This window comes from Barbatula barbatula (assembly GCF_947034865.1).
Source record: "Barbatula barbatula genome assembly, chromosome: 23".
NCBI classification, from domain to species: domain Eukaryota; kingdom Metazoa; phylum Chordata; class Actinopteri; order Cypriniformes; family Nemacheilidae; genus Barbatula; species Barbatula barbatula.
In genome coordinates, this window is record NC_136786.1 from 14315599 (window position 1) to 14334134 (window position 18536).

The 18536-nt window shown below is 39.2% G+C and overlaps 3 protein-coding genes across 3 annotated transcripts; 1 reads left to right on the top strand and 2 right to left on the bottom strand.

Annotated features, from left to right (window-relative positions):
• Positions 1 to 2241: 2241 nt before the first annotated feature.
• Positions 2242 to 3460, bottom strand: gpr12 (G protein-coupled receptor 12; the record flags this gene model as incomplete). Its single annotated transcript, XM_079447320.1, has 1 exon — positions 2242 to 3460. One exon carries the CDS (start codon positions 3458 to 3460, stop codon positions 2435 to 2437), a length of 1026 nt encoding a protein of 341 aa, XP_079303446.1. The 3' UTR covers positions 2242 to 2434.
• A 498-nt stretch (positions 3461 to 3958) lies between these two features.
• usp12a (ubiquitin specific peptidase 12a) lies at positions 3959 to 10413 on the bottom strand (the record flags this gene model as incomplete). Its single annotated transcript, XM_079488071.1, has 9 exons — positions 3959 to 6925; positions 7017 to 7095; positions 7286 to 7483; positions 7572 to 7655; positions 7751 to 7827; positions 8149 to 8381; positions 8725 to 8938; positions 9029 to 9109; positions 10279 to 10413. 9 exons carry the CDS (start codon positions 10411 to 10413, stop codon positions 6824 to 6826), a joined length of 1203 nt encoding a protein of 400 aa, XP_079344197.1. The 3' UTR covers positions 3959 to 6823.
• Positions 10414 to 10529: 116 nt separating this feature from the next.
• On the top strand, positions 10530 to 13102 carry rpl21 (ribosomal protein L21). The gene is made up of 6 exons (XM_079488072.1): positions 10530 to 11066; positions 11727 to 11805; positions 11896 to 11957; positions 12039 to 12151; positions 12534 to 12684; positions 12975 to 13102. Exons 2-6 carry the CDS (start codon positions 11739 to 11741, stop codon positions 13062 to 13064), a joined length of 483 nt encoding a protein of 160 aa, XP_079344198.1. The 5' UTR covers positions 10530 to 11066; positions 11727 to 11738; the 3' UTR covers positions 13065 to 13102.
• The last annotated feature ends 5434 nt before the right edge of the window (positions 13103 to 18536 follow it).

The following is an 18536-nucleotide window of genomic DNA, read 5'->3' on the forward strand; positions in this document are numbered from 1 at the left end:
CATGCAGGTTGTACCGCCACAGTCACACCTCAGTCATATAGTATAATATGAACACGTACCTCACACGTTATAAACATCTCTAAGGTTCACAAAAGCTAATGCATACCGCAGTGTAGGTCACATTGGCTGTACAGAAAGACTTAATCCATAGATATTGTAAATGACCACAGGCAGAGTACAGTCACCTTGTGGGACATGAGGCAGTGAGATTATGGACATGTTTTTCAGGGATTTGGACATCTGGCCATTTTTTCTAATCCCGAATTCACTCAGGTTATATCGCAAAACATTTTTTTTAACTGTGGTTTCGTAGATGTTTTCAGCTAGCTGAGGTGTTGTGTTTTGCATGGGCAAGGCTGTTATTGCTGCCAGAGTATTGCTGAAATTTGATGAAACGCTTGGTCCGTGGGTTATTGCTTGCTGATGGAGTCTGCCACAGCACTGAAATGGATATTGGCTGGTTGGCATTTGGAGGGCAGACGCTCAAAAGCAGGGGTGAACGTTACCTCTTAATAGTAGGGTGACTACAGCTTCAGCTGTGAATCGAGTATATATGTGAAAAAGGTCACGACAGACTTTCATCACGATCTTTTGCCAGGTCACACAGCGGTTATGCTCATTAAAGTCTTGCGGAAAAGAGATTCAACCTACAAACAATCATGTTTATGAAAACTCTAAGCAGGGCTGGGTCTCTTGTATGTGTGGCAGTTCTTACAGAAACATGCTTGATTCATATTTCGCCCCAGAATTAAAGAAAAGAAAATGAAAACATATTTTGCATAAAGTAAGATTTTGCAATTAAGTCTCACGTATGACTTTCTTTCTTCTGATGAACACACAAAAAAAGAAGATATTTCGGAGAATGTTTGTGACCGAACAATGGCCGTACCCATTCACTTATATTGTATGGACACAAAACCAATTCATTGCGTACTGCCATTGTTACCAACATTCTTGGTATCGTCTTTTGTGTTCTGCAGAAGAAAGTCATTCGGTTTTGAAATGTCTGAGTAAAGATGACAGGATTTTCATTTTTGAGTGAACTATTCCTTTAAATACAATAAAATTGTTTAGTCACTTTTTAACTTACTATTTTTTCATTTTGAAAGTAGTTTAGTTGATGTAACTAAGAAAGTTGAAATAGCTTCACTTATTTTAATTAATAAAAATAATGTAAAGACAATTTAAATATGTAAGAAATATGAAAGTTGAGTGCACTTAACTCAAAGCTGCGACAAAAATTGTGTGCACATTTATTCTTAAAATTTTGGGGTTGATCAGCCACAGGCATGTTTTTGTGAGATTCGCTACTGTTTAACAACAAAATAAAAACACTCCTACTGCTTTGTCAAGATGTTTTGCCAAATCATCCGTCTTAACAAACACAACACATGCATTTTCAAGACAAATCCTATTAAATACCATTGTGTACAAGCCAACCACCCAATAGTCATTATTATCAACCAAGCATAATAAAAAGAGCAAAGCTCTATTCAGAGCATTTTAGACACTATGTAAATCAAAAGCAAATCAATAGAAAATACATTCGCTTCCATCTTCCATGTCGCCGCATTTAAACAAGCTTCTTATCATTGTGCGCCTAATGCACGTTTGTATTCAACAGTCCCTTGAAGTTAGACTATCAAAAGGGTGGGTCGTTTAAATTAACATACAAACACTTTCTCCCGCTTCCCTGTCGTTTTCATCTCGCATTTATGGAAGAGCATGCGGGGATGACAGAAAAACGATTTCCAGTTAAACTTCCATAACAAAAAAGGCCTCGATGGGATCGCTTTATAGAGTGGATCTCATTCTGAGATTGTAGTTAGCTCTTCGTGGTTTTTCGACTTTGGAGGACATTTTACATTCGGGCACGCTCGCGTTGAAATTTAAAGTGAGGTGTTGGTCGCCTGTCTCTCTTTCTCTCTCTCGATTGTTTTCTTCAGAGGATGCGCGGTGCGCATCACCGAGCACCTTGTCTATTTTTAGCACTCCATGGTTACTTAATGTTCAGTGCACGTTCTTGAATGCAGCAACAGCAGGACGAGATGAATGAGCTTCGGGATCCCGTCAGGAGGACCGTCTGGTGCTGCCCCTCATCCTCCTCTCTTACCGCCCGGGCTTCCGCTGTGGCCAGGCTACCACACAAAATGCATTTAGGCCTATATAAATATCTACAACATATTTACAGCTGCCTGCCACACAGCATCCATTCCCGTTGTTTCCGGACAGGGTGTGGCAGCTGGTCGGATCAGGCGAAAGGTTGTGTGGCAGTGGTTGTCACATAACAATTAGGGGAAGACAGTAACACGCGCCCCATTCTCTCGTTGGATTTGGGAGCTCTATAGCTTATAGGTGGAGACAGAGCATGACTTGGCCTGCGCTATTCCCTAGGATTCCATCTTTAGTATCTAGCCCAGAGACGTCTCCTGCATCAGACATCACTTGGGGTCCGTGCCCGGTGGGCCATTCTGGCAGGGATACAACCGCAGCAGACCAGCCAGAGTGCTTTTTGGATCTCTTGATTGCGGAAGGCATAAATAACAGGGTTGATGACAGAGTTATAGGTGGCGGGCACCAGAGTGGCATAGGTGTACAAGGGTGGGTACGTGTAATCAGCTATGAGCGAGTACACGGTAAAAGGCATCCAGCAGGCGGCAAACGTGCCCAAAATGATGGCCAGGGTAGAGACACCTTTCCGCGTAGTGACGTAATGGGGACTCGCGGACAAAAAGTGATGCTGCAGGGCGATTTGATGTGCATGTCGCATGACGATTTTGCAGATCTGCACGTAAAGCTGAAGCATGAGGCCAAACAGCAGAAGGAAGGAAACAGACAGGACAGCAACATTGTTTTTTGTCAGCGGCCACACCACGCTGCAGTTGTCCTCCTGCCCTAGGCAGTTTACACCGGTAACAGGCAGCAACCCCAGGAACAACGACACCCCCCACAGAAGCACAAGCATTGTATATGTGAAGGCAGCGGTCCGTTCAGAGTTGTAGGTGAGGGCGTAGTACAGCGACAGGTAACGGTCGATGGTAATTGCTAGTAAGCTGAAGACAGACGCAGAGAAGGAGGCCACCACCAGACCTACAGTCAAGAGCTGTGCCGAGTCTGACCGCAGCAGGTACGCAAATGTAAAGTGCAGGACTAACCCCAGGCCGGCCAGTAAGTCAGCAAGAGCCAGGCTGCCAATCAGCAAAAACATGGGGGCGCGCAAAGCCGGGTTCTGCCAGATGACCAGAACAACTAGGGCGTTCTCGCAGGCTATAAGGGTACCAGAACAGCACAGCACGATGTCCCACGGATTAACGAGAAGCTCGGCAGGTGGCCTCGCTGGCAGAACAACTGCAGGTGGGTACGTTCCGACGGTGAAGTTCTCTGTGCTTCCTGCACCACTACTTCCCCAGGTGGGTTCTTGGTTCAGCCAGCTGGAGGAAACTGGCAGCTCCTCGCTCATTCTGCCTCCTTTCTAAAATGAAGTACACAGGAAATCACAAATAAGGCACAAAACAATGAGGTTCAGTAAAACTCTATGACACTTTACAATAAGGTTGTATTTGTAAACATTAGTGAATGCCTTGGCTAGGAACTAACAATGAGTAATGTAGATTTTCAGCGTTTGATAATCTTTGTTAATGTTAATCCCACTTTGCAAAATGTAAACACTCCAGAAGAACTTCAATTTTTTTATTCTTTTGGACCAGCGTTAGCGTTAGAAGTGGTCTATACAGTTGTCCATGTTAATTCATTGTGCATGAATTAATGTTATACATCTTTTGTTTTAAAATGTATTGGTAAATGCAGAAACTAACATTAACTAAGATTAATAAAAGCCTGTTGTTCGGTTAGTTCATGTTAGCTATTGCATTTACTAAATGTTAACAAATACAACCTTATTATAAAGGGTTATCTATATGAAGAATTCATTTGGAAAAACAGATAACTCTTGTTTTTTAATGAAATAATGTTTTTATTGTGCATTCTATCGTTCAAACTTCAGTTTGGTTGTTTTCATTAGGTAATAATAACTTAAAGAATACAGCAAAATAACTCAATAAAACAACGCAGCTGTCTACAAAAACATTAAACAGCCTTACTCCTAATAAAAATGTTTTTAGAGGCTAGTTGTATGGATATGGCTAACTGTTTGTAGAGCAAAAATGTAGACAGAAATGTTAAAATCAAAGATTCTTGTAACTGAATGAAATTATACATCTATTATGATTTATAACCATTGTAACAAAATGACAAGAAAAGCAGTCTTTTACAATGGCCAAAGGCAAGCAAAGCCATTTACAGAACGATAGCTTAGTTATATTATACCATTCTTTCCTACACAATACTACTATATTATTACCCTTTTGCTCAGAACTAAGAATCAAATTAAGAAAATTAAAGATAAATCAAGCTTCCCTGCAATTAAATGGTATAATAAAATACACCCTATTGAGATGCAACTTACAGTAGGCTATCCCTGAACAGTCAAAAGGGAATGGAGGGCCCTGATATTAAATAAAGGCGGGTACCTCTGCTTATAATAGAGCTTCGCCTTGCATCAGCAACCTTTCATTTATCATATATATTTCAAAGCGTCATGTACACTGTAACCATCTGGATGATAACACTGGTCCAGCACTTGGCATTATAATAATGCTGCTGCACGATGAACACAATGTAAGCGTTACAATATTCCCAGAACCATTTTCCCATAAAAAGCTACAAGTTCCCATTCACGTCCCATTTGGAGTCTTCCCTACCTTGTCTCTTGGAGGAGAGGAGCCTTTTTATATGTTTATACGCCCTTGTTGCTTTTCCATTGTGATAATTGGCAGCGCTGTTCGCAGGTGCGGCGCCGCGCGGATGAATGGATGGAGGATACGGATGCGATGATGCTCAACCGGAGAATTGCTTCTTTTTGCGGTGTATTACAGCAAGCAGCGTTAGCGGCTCTTCACCTTCTGCGCGAGCATCGCCACCGACTGCGGCTGTGCGATAAGCTGGGAGGGGTGAGGTTTGAGTCTCAGATCGGCCCGGCTAACCAAAAAGAAGGTCCCGTCACCTATTTGTCCCCTGTTTATCTGTTCAAGGGCGGATACTGACGATGGTTTACCAGGTGTCGTTGCATAATGCCTCATAAATATTACTCATGGCTCTAGGGAATCCACCTGAATTGTGCACGAGCGAATAACATGATAATATCATAATAATAATATCTCATTTTACGCACATTTATATTATATTTTGAATCTAGAAGATGCAGTGTGTCTGTGCAGGATGACACCTCTTTATCTGACATACAGCCTGCATCTTTCTGGAAAGATGCACATCGTGTTGCTCCCCTGTGAGAGCTATTCACGGCGCGTGCTATTAACAGCATCCACATCTCATCTGTGTCACCCACTATCTTACCCCTCTCTCTCTCTCTCTCTCTCTCCTGCAACCCCTCCTTACAGCCTTCACCCCATCACCTTACGAAAATGTACCATTATTGTTTTAATACAGTTATAATTGAAAAACCACGGTTACTGTAGTAAAACAATGGTTATCACAAAATAACCAGTTTGAAACCATGTTTTTGGTTAAAAACCATAGTAAACTATGGTTAATGTAGTAAAACCAAACAAATTTGGTTACTACACCTGTACCACAAAACAAATGTTAATTTTCGTAAGGGTAGTTTCACGTTTAACCCATTTAACAGAGATCCCACATCACTATAAATGAAACCGCACGGTATATTTTCCAGCTTGTTGTGGGTCTCAAATGACTCGTTAAACAGACCACATTATAGTAATTGAGTTCAGTATTGCTGTTAAACGCTAACAAATCTCCCTCAAATCAAATCTTAGCAAATCCACTGAAAACAGAGTGGAGTTTATGTAATGTTTTTATGTAAGAGTAAGAAGATTCTCCCTAATCTTATAAGCATTAATGAGCCAACGGATGGACTGAATCATTTCAACACACAATCTGGTTGAGCTGTAAGTGAAGAAACATGAGTGATGCTGTACGAATCTTAATCTTGCAGTAATGTGCATTGGCCACCGAGTGGCCAGGGAGACCAAAAACGAGTCCTAACACGACGGCTCATTCCAATCAAATCGCAGCAGGCTGGTGATATGCTCATATTTACATGCTTGCATGCATACATCCTTTCTTGGTGTATACACTTTTATTTCTTTTTCTTTAAACAGAAAATGATAATTTCACAACAGGCCGTCTCAAGCAAACCCTCACATTAACCTGCCAACATCTACAAAACTGTATCAAAAGTGCACCATAGTGTTATACATCTTTTCTGGTTCTATCCTCTTTTTTGGCTATATCAGTAATATTATTATATTCTCATAATATTTATACAAATATCACTCTGTACAAGGTAGAAATACATAACCCACAGTGACCCACACCTGGAGCGTGTAGACCCTCCCCTCATTATAATAAACACACCCCTTTCCCCCATGCACAAGTCTTCAGCCTCCTCACAGCCACGCGAATCACAAAGTCGCAGCGAGAAAGTTGATGCAAATCCCCATCATATCATACAGTCTTACATAAAAACACATTCTCTCTACGGTAAAGGACTTAACACGAGTGATGAAACGCTCCCACAACGTAAATACAACTGACAAACAACGTTCAAAAGGGCCTTCCGACTGCATCATGCCCTACGGAACTGCTGCATCGAGACTGGCGAGGGAGGGCTTGGACGGGTGGGGTGTGTGAGGCGCAGCCGCAGTAAAGAACCTGCACGGGTGGGATGCAGCAGGGTTCTGCCTGTTGCACAGGTGTCCATGGTGGGACGCCCCTCTGGTCTCTTTCAGTCTCTGGACTGGTAAAACAGGATATACCCGGACTCTGAGTTCTTGGAAATTTCCGAGGTTAATCCATAGAACTCTTCAATCGCCTGGGCATCGATTTTCTACAGAGACAAACATTTGTACAAATGATGATAGGCCATTTAATGCGATGTAAGTCTACAAGTCTATTATTAATAATGTTTGGCAGCTTACCTCAACAATGTCATCATCAAACAGCAGCCAGAAATCATGACTCTTTACAATGGCAATGTAGTGTCCCCGGTTTGGACCGCTGTAAAAAAAAAACATTTATAAGCTTCCTGAATACAAAACAGTGCTTCTTATTCTCTTTATAGACACATTTCTGTAAAAGTGTAACCGTTTACAATAGGGATTATTGTGAAAATTGTTCAAATTAAATTAAATCATGTTAACATAGGTTAATAAGCACTCGAAAACATTTAACATCTGTACTGACTAACCTTCCACAATGCACCACCACAGCGACCAGGTCATAAAGCCTCTCGGGATTGGTGGCATCTCCAGAGGTGTTAAAGAGGCGGAGCTCCAGAGGGAAGACCACACGGTAGCTAAGCTTAGTGTAGCGTTGAAGTTGCTCCATGTATTTGAATCTCTTCAAGTGCAAGGCGAGGATCATGGGAAGTTTTTTAACCCGCATTCTAAAGACACACACAAATGCATTAATGTATCGACAATATAAAGTACATTAATGGTTAGAAAAAAATATTTTGAGGTTCCAGTGCTTACCGTTTGTGCGCCTCCTGTTTACTTCTGCATTCCTCGCAGTAATATTTATACTCACTGCACAAGGTCTCTGTATTACTGAAACCTCTGTAAAGAAACAGTAAAATAATGATAATTTAATTAAAATGGACACAAATATTATATCAGAAGATTTTTGTGTTAGCGCTGGTTTTTTCACAGACCTGAGACAGTGTGTGATTGAAGTATTCTGCTCAACATCCACTGACAAATCCAAGAAATCCTCATCTTTACTACTTATCTACAAGATATCAAAAACCCACCATATTAAACAAAATCATATTGTCAAAATATAGTTTATCAGTTATAGACTACTTCACGAGATGTAAACACTGAATTTTTTTTAATCTTAAATATACTGTATGTTAAATCTTAAAAACATTTGTCATACATTTTGATTTGGTTATAAATGTTCTGTTGGTTTATTTTGTTTTGTTAGTGTTAAAAACTAAAACAAGAAGTTATTTTAGACCAGCATTGGACCAGCTTTGTGTACTTCTTCTGAAGTGGTCTATACTGTATACCCATTATGTTAAAGTTACATGTTACTCTGCACTATTACCGTTTCACAAGTGAGGCATCGTGTCTCGTTGGTCAACGTGCCCTGGAAGATCTCATGAACCCAGGTGGAGGAGGGTGGGGTGCTGTTATTGTTCTGTGAATCAAGTGTGCCATTGGCCAGCTTGCCATTTTGTTTATCTTGCTTCCGCTCTTCTTGTAGCAGATCTGCTATAGTGTTCAGCAGGTAGTTTAGGAACTCGTGTGCATCTTGCTGCATGTAATTATCAAACAGTTCTGTGGACGGGCACGGAGACAAAATGTTATCAGTCTTTGCATCTGTAAAATAATAATTCTGTCATCATTTACACACTCTCTTGTCATTTTAAACCTGTATGACTGAAGATACTTTTAAGAACGTTGGTAACCGAACAATGGCGGTATCCATTCACTTCGATTGTGTAGACACTTTGGTTTTGTTACCAACTTTAAGATATCTTAATTTGTGTTCTGCAGAAAAAAAGTCATACAGGTTTGAAATGACAAAAGAGTGAGTTAATGCTGACATGATTTGCAGATTTGCACTTTTTTAAACAACCCTCTTTCTGTTTGCCAAATCCTTCCTGTTCATCTTCCTTACCATTTTCTTTCCGTAGTCTTGTGATGAACTTTTTAGGAGGGATAACCCCTACTTTCCTCTTCTGGTTAGCTATACTGTGGAACAGATCAGCTAAGCAGGTGAGCAGGTTCTCTTTGCGTCGCGGCTGGCTTCTGTATGCAAGGATCTTCTCCCGAAACGGCCGGCAGAAGTACAAAGCCTGGAGCACAGAATTACAGTAGCAGGTGTTTCCAAACTGTGGATGAAAACACAAAGGACACACACACAACGATAAACACACAGGCTGGAGGAGACGATTTCTAAGAAGGCAGAAAACATTGCTTACATTGACCAAGCCAAAGTAATGCTCGTTGACAGGAAACTGCTCCGAGCCGATCTCTTTCTCCAAAGCGGAGGCATTGGCGCCCTGAAAGGTGAATATTTTTTCAGGCATTTACAGATGCATACTACTAGATAAACAAATATCATGTTAAGCGTTAATATGATTACAGATATTTTAATGTCAGGGCTTAAACTGTGTAAACGCAGCGTTTCAAAAGAGCAAAATGCCTGAAGAGAAACATAAATGCTGACATAAAAGTAATACACACGCACGCACACACAAAAAAACTAAAACAAAATTATATTTAGCCATGTCTATATTAAAAGTTTTACAAGAAACAATAACAGTGGTGGCATGGTATTTAGGTATTTTATGGCTATCTTTAAATAAGAGAAACGTCAGATGACATAACTTGACCTTTTGTAATTCTGAATTGCTGTTTTAAGATTGCAATATTAAACAAAAACATAATGAATGTAAATTCTCGCCTCATGAAAACGTATGTGCAGTATCTAGAAACTGAAACTACATTAGCACACATTGGCATGGTAAGCTTTGCTGCCGTAATCTTTGCCATTCTAGGCTTCATAACTTTTTATTTGAAATGCAAAATAATGCAATGCATCAATCAAACGAATAAAACTGATATATCCGGATTCCGGGCACAAACAGGATACGGAGATCTAGAAAGGGGATGGGACACTGTGCAATCACGATGTGACCGCAACAGCCACAGCACTAAAGCACAGGTACATAAAGCGCATTTGACAAAATCATGATGACTAGATTTATCATGGTTAAAACTGCTTGTCTAAAACACAACACTATTGTCTGGTTAACTTGAAATAATAACCGGAGATTATTTAGTTGTCACCGATTCTCCTTTATTACGCATTACTCGCGATCATAACCCGCGCTGAATGACACTTCAGCTCAGCAGTTAGCACATCTCCGCTTTGCTGCCTTCAGCAAAATCCTGTAAGGATTGAGATATTTAAGATTGTATTATAAGGACAAACTATTCGTATCACGCCAAATATGATTCGTATCGTAAATATTTAGGCCCAATGCTAAATTTATAGCAGGCACACACACGGATAAAGACAGCTCGCAACTGCAGCAGAGGAAAACTGGTAACCCAAGGAGTCCAATTCACAGTCACCATTCACATAACTAAAGCTGGACGCTACCGATTATAGTATCACGCAATGACCGACGTCCAATAAACCTCGATTGAAGGGATATTTACTCACCATGGTACAAAAAGAGGCAAATTTGGAAACTGTCATTAGGATTTCCATTCGCCCAGCGCCATCTTCCACCCAATCACCGCGCGGAGGCGAAGAGGAGTCCCCGTGAGGACAGACTGCGTCCCTGCCAGAGGGCATTCCGCGGGGTCTTAGCGCCTTTCAATCAGGAACCTGATGCAAAAGGAAGTAATGTTTTTTTCCATTTGTAATAACGAGACGTATATCGTTAGTTTTGTATTGGTTTGGGTTTCACATTTTTTGACATGTTATGTAAAATTCTCATAATATTTAGTGTTTATGTGTTAGGATTATATGTGTATGTGAAACGTTACGTGATATGTTGGGCACAAAAAAGCTCAGCAATATAGATGTTTATTGTTATTGTCTCAATTATTTTCTTTTTAATTGCCCTTTTCTTTGGATTCTAGTAGTAGCAGTCGACTGTAAACACAGTTCACGAGAGAGCTTGTTTGATTTTTAAACCAATTTTATTTATTGGTTCCGGTTTTATTTATTACTTTGGAGTATATGAGAATAAAACTACATTGTAATCACGACTGATTTAAAATGAAAACTATGTAATCATTTTGCAAGTAGGTGATTAAAATAGTAAATTCACGTACAAATAAGTGAGATTGTTTTTTCACGATGACATCACTACTTTTAGAGCGCTATAGCTGATCATTTTACTCAGGCAAATGACTAGTGCTACTATCCGCGCTTTGAAGGAAGAACCGCAGGACCCTCTCGGCCTCTTTCCGCCGTACCCGCCATCTTGCGTGCAACTGGGGGTAAGATGTGCTCCAGACTTTATGTATTAAATCATAATGTAATGTATCATTCAGTGCGCAGAACTGTCATTCAAAACGCGCAAACAATTCCTTGCTTAATCTAGTATCAAAATCAAGCCCAACTGTTTGACGATGGAGGCTGTAAAGATTAAAAACGGCGTCAAACTGTAGCGTGCTGTCCATGTGGGCCATGCGTTTACAGAACAGGGTCTGCTAGTGATGTGCTGAAATGAATACTGATACAATAGATCTAAAAGGTTGTAGGTAGTTCAAGGTTTTTGATGTCACGTTAGAGTTTTAATTCAGTGATTTGTCAGTTTTGATGGCATTTATAATCGAACTTTTCCCTTTTCTGTCCAGTTGCATTACTTGACATAAAATGTGCAATGATTGCGTCATTCCTATTGAAGCCAAGATTTTATGCTTTTTCTTGATTATGTTCATTATATATGGTAACGTTTATGAGTACATCAACCTCAAAATGTCGGTGTACGTTAGTGTGTAACGTTACTTATTGTGTTGCCATAAGCTTTAACAACGTTCCTATCGTTTTTACTGTGTTTTACGTGTATTTCATTTGCTATTGGATATCAAATGTTTTTTGGAGGAAGTATTTGATGGAACTGAATTCAAACTTTTCTTTATATTTTCCTTGGCTAGTAATCGGGCATCATGACGAACACAAGAGGCAAGAGAAGGGGTACCAGGTATATGTTTGCCAGGCCCTTCCGCAAGCATGGTGAGTTTACACGAATCGCACTTTTACTGTTTGGACAGCATTTTCACGTATACATTTATGTCTGACATTGCTCATTTCATTCTTTTACAGGTCCAATCCCACTGTCCACTTACATGCGTATCTACAAGAAGGGTGATATCGTCGATATCAAGGTACGTTTCATCCCATGACAAGCATAGTGGTCAAACCTTTTTCTGAGAGTAATTTATGGGATGTATCGTCCATTTCAACAGGGCACAGGTACCATTCAGAAGGGGATGCCTCATAAATGCTATCATGGTAAAACTGGACGTGTTTACAACGTTACACAGCATGCTGTAGGCATCATTGTCAACAAGCAAGTCAAGTAAGTCAAGATGCTTTCATCACTTCAAATGCAGGCTTCATTTGAATTGCTTTTAGTTTTAGTAAGGTGACTAGTTCGAAACGGCTGGAGGAGTTTGTTTTTGAGAGTATTTTAGACCATTTTGTGAATCTTTACACTGCAACCCTTTTGATGGTAAGCTGGAGTATTTTTGCTGTTTCATCCCCATTCACTTTACCATAGGGGCATCCAAGTGTCCTGTATGGTCATTCATATGGGGTAGAGCAGTTATCCTCATGAACCCTGGACAGATGTATTACTGTCTGTACCATATTTTCAATAAAGGAACATGTCTAATGTGTGAAAGTTGTAAATGCACATCATAACCCTTGTTTTAATGTAAAACCATTGTTGTGACTTACAGGGGAAGGATCCTGGCTAAGAGAATTAATGTGCGCATTGAGCATATTAGACACTCGAAGAGCAGAGACAGCTTCTTGCAACGTGTGAAGGAGAACGAGAAGAAAAAGGTGGAGGCCAAGCAACAGGGCACCTGGATTGAGCTGAAGCGTCAGGTATGGGGACGTTTTCTTAGTACATGCATACTTATCAGATTTTCATGCACATCATTGTTTTTTCAAATACTTCATGTACCATGTTAGTTTTTGTTAGCTGGATGTTGTAAATTTTTAAGCTTTGAGAAAAATGCAAGTCAGGGATGTTAAGTGTGTAAATTTTGACCAACATCATTGGTTAATCACAATTTGCGATGTCTTCAAATGCTAGTCATGGCTGTTAACCATCTTCACTTTCACATTGACACTTTCATTAGCTCTTTTGCTGATATAATCTCATTCCCTTCCAGCCTGCTGCTCCACGGACAGCTCACTTCGTCAGCACCAAGAACAACGAGCCTCAGCTATTGGAGCCCATCCCCTATGAGTTCATGGCTTAAGTTTGCTGACCAAAATAAAGTCATTTGTACCACAAAAACTGACTCTTTTCTTTTTTAAAAACATCCAACGCGTTTTCTTTTTTCGGGTTGTTTGTTATTATTGGTAAGGAAGTCTCTTTATACTGCAAGATTACAACTTGATCAATGATTTCTGGAAAACAAGTGCTGAATTTAAAATTCCATATGCAATACCACATCTTTACGGACCGCTTTGGAAGACGTAAACAACACTGATCTAGAAAAACCTCTTGTTTTACAGAACATTTATAACTGGATCAAAATAAGTGAATTAAAAATTTCTGAATTAAAATGTGTTCATTTAAAACCGAAACCAGAAGTGCTTCTGGACCAGTGTTTACATTTAGCAAAGTGGTCTATATGGCATGAGTAGTATTTTAGTGTGCAACAATTGAAAATTCAGTCCCTTTGTGACTTAAAATGTGGCACTAAGAAGAGGCTTCACAAAGGTTATTCATACAAAAAAAGGGCGTAGCAAAATTAGGAAATTGGCCATCTATAAAGTTTCTTGTCAGCCGAAGGTCTCTGCGCCACTCTCAATGTTGTGATGGCTTTTTAAGGTGTTTGGTTTGGTAGAACTGTGTGATTTTAATATGAGGTTTTCACAGTCTGGTCTTCATTCCTTTAAAGTTAGAGTTTACACCAAATACATGTTCTGCCATCATTTACTCAGCCTCTTGTCATTTCAAACTAGTACGATTTTTCTTATGCAGAACACAGAAGTCATTTTATAAGAATGTTGGTAACCAAACAACAGCAGTACTCATTGGTTTTTTGTCCAATAAAATAGAAGTGAATTGGTACCACCATTGTTTGGTTACCAACATTCTTCAAAATCTGTGTTCTGCAGAAAATAGAAAGTCATTCAAGTTTAGAATGACAAGAGGGTGAGTACATGACAGAATTGTCATTTTGGTAACCTATCCCTTTAGTGCTTCGTTGAGACTCAGAAAAGTTAAATTTATTTGTTCTCACATTTAAAGTTAACGGGGACATACGCACTTCTGTATTATGGGGCCAGTTTCGTAAACTGCTTAGACTAGTCTAAGCAGGGCATTTCAAGGCATTTCAATTTTTTTTCTGGTCATAACTTGTTTAAATCAGTTACATAAAGATATAGATGGGCTAACTGGAAGATGAAAAGTAAGACTAATTAGTCCTAACTAACTGCTAGTCAGTGAGACTTGTTAAGACAAAAAGTGGGAAATATCAAGTATTTGTTATTTAAATGTTAGAGATGGCTGCGTCCATGTGTCTAAAGCACACATTTTGATTACAGTAGATAATCACACAAAAGTCACTAGTGAAGTTGAACTATATCAAGCTGCAATTTTAGATATATGTGGTAGTTCATAAATACTGTCACTAGAGGGCGGCTTAGCCACTGCCCTGATAGAAAGACACGTGTCCACATTAGTTTAACAGAAGAGGTCCTTGATTTGTCATAAAAAGACACTTCGATGTGAAGCTGCATATGGGATCTACTGCACTAGCATTATGCCAGCATGAGGAACTTTTGAAGATTAAGACAAAAAGGCTGAGAAATGTTTGAGTAAAATAAGGGACAATAGCTGGCAGTTTGTAACTAAGGAGAAATTAAAACTAAAAGACTATGCACATTAGATCATAATTTCTAATTTTATTTTAATTTTTTCTTGTTAAAACCGTATCTATTAACTAAGGATGTTAATAATTCTGGAGGTTGAGATAGACATTGGATGTGTAGGCCTATTCGATATATATTGGATGTGTTGTGTAATAGACACATGTTGGATGTTTATTTATCCTTGAACAGCACATTGGACAACAAAAGTTGTATTAAACTGTGCTTTATAAAGGAAAATAGAAAGAAAGGTGCACACCAGTTATGATTTTTCTAAAGCATTTTTATAAAATAAATTTAAAGATCCGAGTTTTAAGCCTTGTCTGTGAGACCAGGCCTTTTATGTTTACTGTTACTTCTGTTAGCCTACTTCCATCGCTCAACATAGGGAAAATGCTAAGATATTTAGCATCATGTTAAAAATAAAAACAAATCATTCAAAATGTGCATTCAATATTTAAAGGTAAAAAATAAAATAACAGATTGACTAGTATAAAGCACCAAAGGAATAGTTAACCCAAATAATGGAGCCCAATGACTTTCCATAGTAGGAATAAAAATGACTATGGTCAAGTCCATGGGGACCTTTTTAGGGTGAACTATTCCTTTGGTGCTTTATACTAGTCAATCTGTTATTTTATTTTTTACCTTTAAATATTGAATGCACATTTTGAATGATTTGTTTTTATTTTTAACATGATGCTAAATATCTTAACATTTTCCCTATGTTGAGCGATATTTAGGGTTCTCTCCTTAAAATCGTGATCAAGCCACAAATCCTGATCACTTTAAAATCTCTGAATGTGTTGACACCTTCAAAAACCATCTGAACATCTACAGTTCTGTGCCTTAAGTTCTTTGTGTTATGTGCATTGTTGTTCATTGTGTGGTTTGGTGTGTACTTGAGGACCACCTCTCTCTCTCTTTATCTTTACTTGCTGTGTAATCGGTGCGTCTGAATGCCTGACTGGATATCTGACAAATATGTTATCTCGTCCCACCTCAGTACTTCACCCAATATTTGCTTCAATTAGGGTCCGTTTACTGAGATACGCCACAGCTGTGTGGGAGTGTATGACGTTGTGAGAAACAACCGTAGTTCCATGATGTTCTCGCACGTCACTTGTTAATTTTTTTAGATTCGATATGTTAAAGGGATAGTTCACCCAAAAATTTAAATTCTGTCATCATTTACTTGTCCCTCAGATAGTTCCAAACCTGTATACATTTATTTGTTCAGCAAAAAACACAACGGAAGATATTTGGAAGAATGTCAGCAACCAAACACATCTCATCCCCCATTTACTGACGTAGTATAGGGTAAAGAAATACTATAATGGTAGTCAATAGGGGATGAGATCTGTTTGGTTGCTGACATTTTTCCCAAAAATCTTCCTTCATGTTCAGCAGAACAACATTTTTTTTATACAGGTTTGGAACAATCTGAAGGTGAATAATTGATAATATTTTATTCAATAAAAATGGTTTACACGGAGTTAATATTCACCAATTTATAGAAACCAACACATGCACTACAGTTACTCAACTTTCATCAGATTGGTTGCTATTATGGTACAGAATCCGCACTATTTGTTCGTATTGTATTCTGACTACCCTTAGAGGACGCACAGGTTTGGGAATTAGCCATGCTGAGAATGACAAGCTGAGAGGTCACTGCATGACTGTGAGAATGTGTGAAGATGACTAGATAACCTCATTGTATGCCATGCCTATCCGCTGTTCCTTTGCTATCATACTGGTGTTAGGTATTTGTAAGGATTGGGATAAAGGTGATGAGGTCATAATCAATAGTATCAATCAACAAGTGACATGTTGGCCTGGTATTGATTACTACAAGATATTGAAAAGGCAATAGCATGGAATGTCCTCTCTCAATCAAGTTGCTGTTCATTAACACTGACTATATGCCGATAACTTATAGAGCAAAACCGGGCATTTCCATATAAATTATGTATTTTTTTGTATAGTGGGCCTAGTTGAAGAATTTAGCGCCTACATCATCTCTTTTCTCTATTTAATTGTTGATCTGTGTAGAATGAAGTTTGGGAGTGAGGTTTTAAACACCGCTTGCTTTTGTAACTGTATTCAGGCTAGTCTTCAGATACACTCATAATTCTGTGTGACTGTCCTCATTTTCCCACTTTGTGTTTTATTATTTATGATAACATAAATTCAACATCAATCGTGAAAGTTGAGCCACAAGAACCTCGTAAATATTTAACATAATCTTCTATGTCAACGGGGAAATGTGTTATTCTCTTCAAATATATAAGCAATTATTGGTGTTTTTAAGATTGAGAATGGTAACGTTTTTATTTTGCACATTAAGAAGTTTGTACCTTTGTGATTTGGTCATTTATGCATCAGAGGGTCAAGATTTAATTTAGTTTTTTTAAGGTACACAACCTCGTCCTCATGAGTATTTTACGCCTCTGTGCACGCTGAAGTGCTGCAAGGCCCTGACTCATAGACTGAATTAAACAGTAAACAGAGAGATAATACGTAAAGAGGAAAACATGATGGAGCAAAGTGGGCACAGCCAAGTCATGTAACACAAGGTGCTTAATCAAACCTGTTTGACATTCAGACATTTAGGCCATCAAGCAGCACGGCAGCCGTATCGACCGCCCGTGTTACACATTAACTTTCCTCTCTCAACCTAGGAGACGAGCAAACATGGAAGACAGAGATAGAACATCTAAACATCAGGTTGTCTTCTTCTCCCACCAGAGTCTTTCACTCTTTTAGAAACCTCTAGGAGGTTGTGAAATCAGGAAGACTGGATCAAGTGGGAGACTGAAGGTACACCGCAAACAATTTGATTTGCTGTGAGCTGGTGTTTGTCTTTTTGCTTGTTGATGCTTATCAGGACATATCATGGCCATTCAGATACAGAGACACCTTTATTGATCAGTCCCGGACATGGGGAGGGTCGGAACGCCATAAGACCAGATGTGAAGACAGGAATGGCAGGGATTGAAGAGCTGGAATATCCTATACCAGGGGTCCCCAAACTTTTTTCTGCAAGGGCCACATAATTCTTCCTGTCTTTAATGGGGGGCCAGGTTGGTTTGTAACAGAAAATGACATGGGCCGGAGGTACTACTTGAATTATTGTGGAGATTTAATTCTGATTTGAAATGTATTTATGATGCCTCCTAATGGTACAACAGTTTATTAATAGTTTAGTGCTACACAAATTCAAAACATTTTCTTATGAATATTAATTAACCTTTCTCTTTCCCAACCGCTTGGCCATTTTGTCGTCTTTGAAATTTTACGATGGTTCGCGCCTCAGTTCTATTGCAATGGTACGTTATGAATTTAACAAATAATTATGTGAGTAACTTAGAGAAATTTGGGTCCGAAGGCCAATATTTACTATCAAATATAGACATGATATAAGTGAAACTGTAGGCCTATATTTAAAAAAACCTTTTTACAGACGCAAATTCGCTTCATGGACGCTCGCTCACGGCCCTACTAGAGCAAGCTCCTGATTGGTTAACGCGGCACAAAATTTAGTCAAAGTTCAGATTTTTCAACGCAAATGCTCAATTCGTGCAATTCGCGTAAGTGTCTTTGCATTGACTAAACATGTAAATCACTCGCGGTTAACGCTTCATTCGCGTTTGGTGTGAACACATTGTTCAGAGGGCCGGTCCAAATCTGTGGGCGGGCCACATTCAGCCCGCGGGCCGTAGTTTGGGGACCGCTGTCCTATACTATAAACGTCTGGATTTTATGATTTAATATCCTTAGAGGCCAATTCACACCAAGACCAAAGTTACATATACATGTATAACATTACACAAGGGTGAGTCAATGAT

Excerpts from the sequence above, each read along its gene's own strand:
- rpl21 (XM_079488072.1), top strand. The coding sequence starts at position 11,739 with ATGACGAACACAAGAGGCAAGAGAAGGGGTACCAGGTATATGTTTGCC. Across the intron at positions 11,958-12,038 it reads GTGATATCGTCGATATCAAG|GGCACAGGTACCATTCAGAA; the intron begins GTACGTTTCATC and ends CCATTTCAACAG. Across the intron at positions 12,685-12,974 it reads GGATTGAGCTGAAGCGTCAG|CCTGCTGCTCCACGGACAGC; the intron begins GTATGGGGACGT and ends ATTCCCTTCCAG.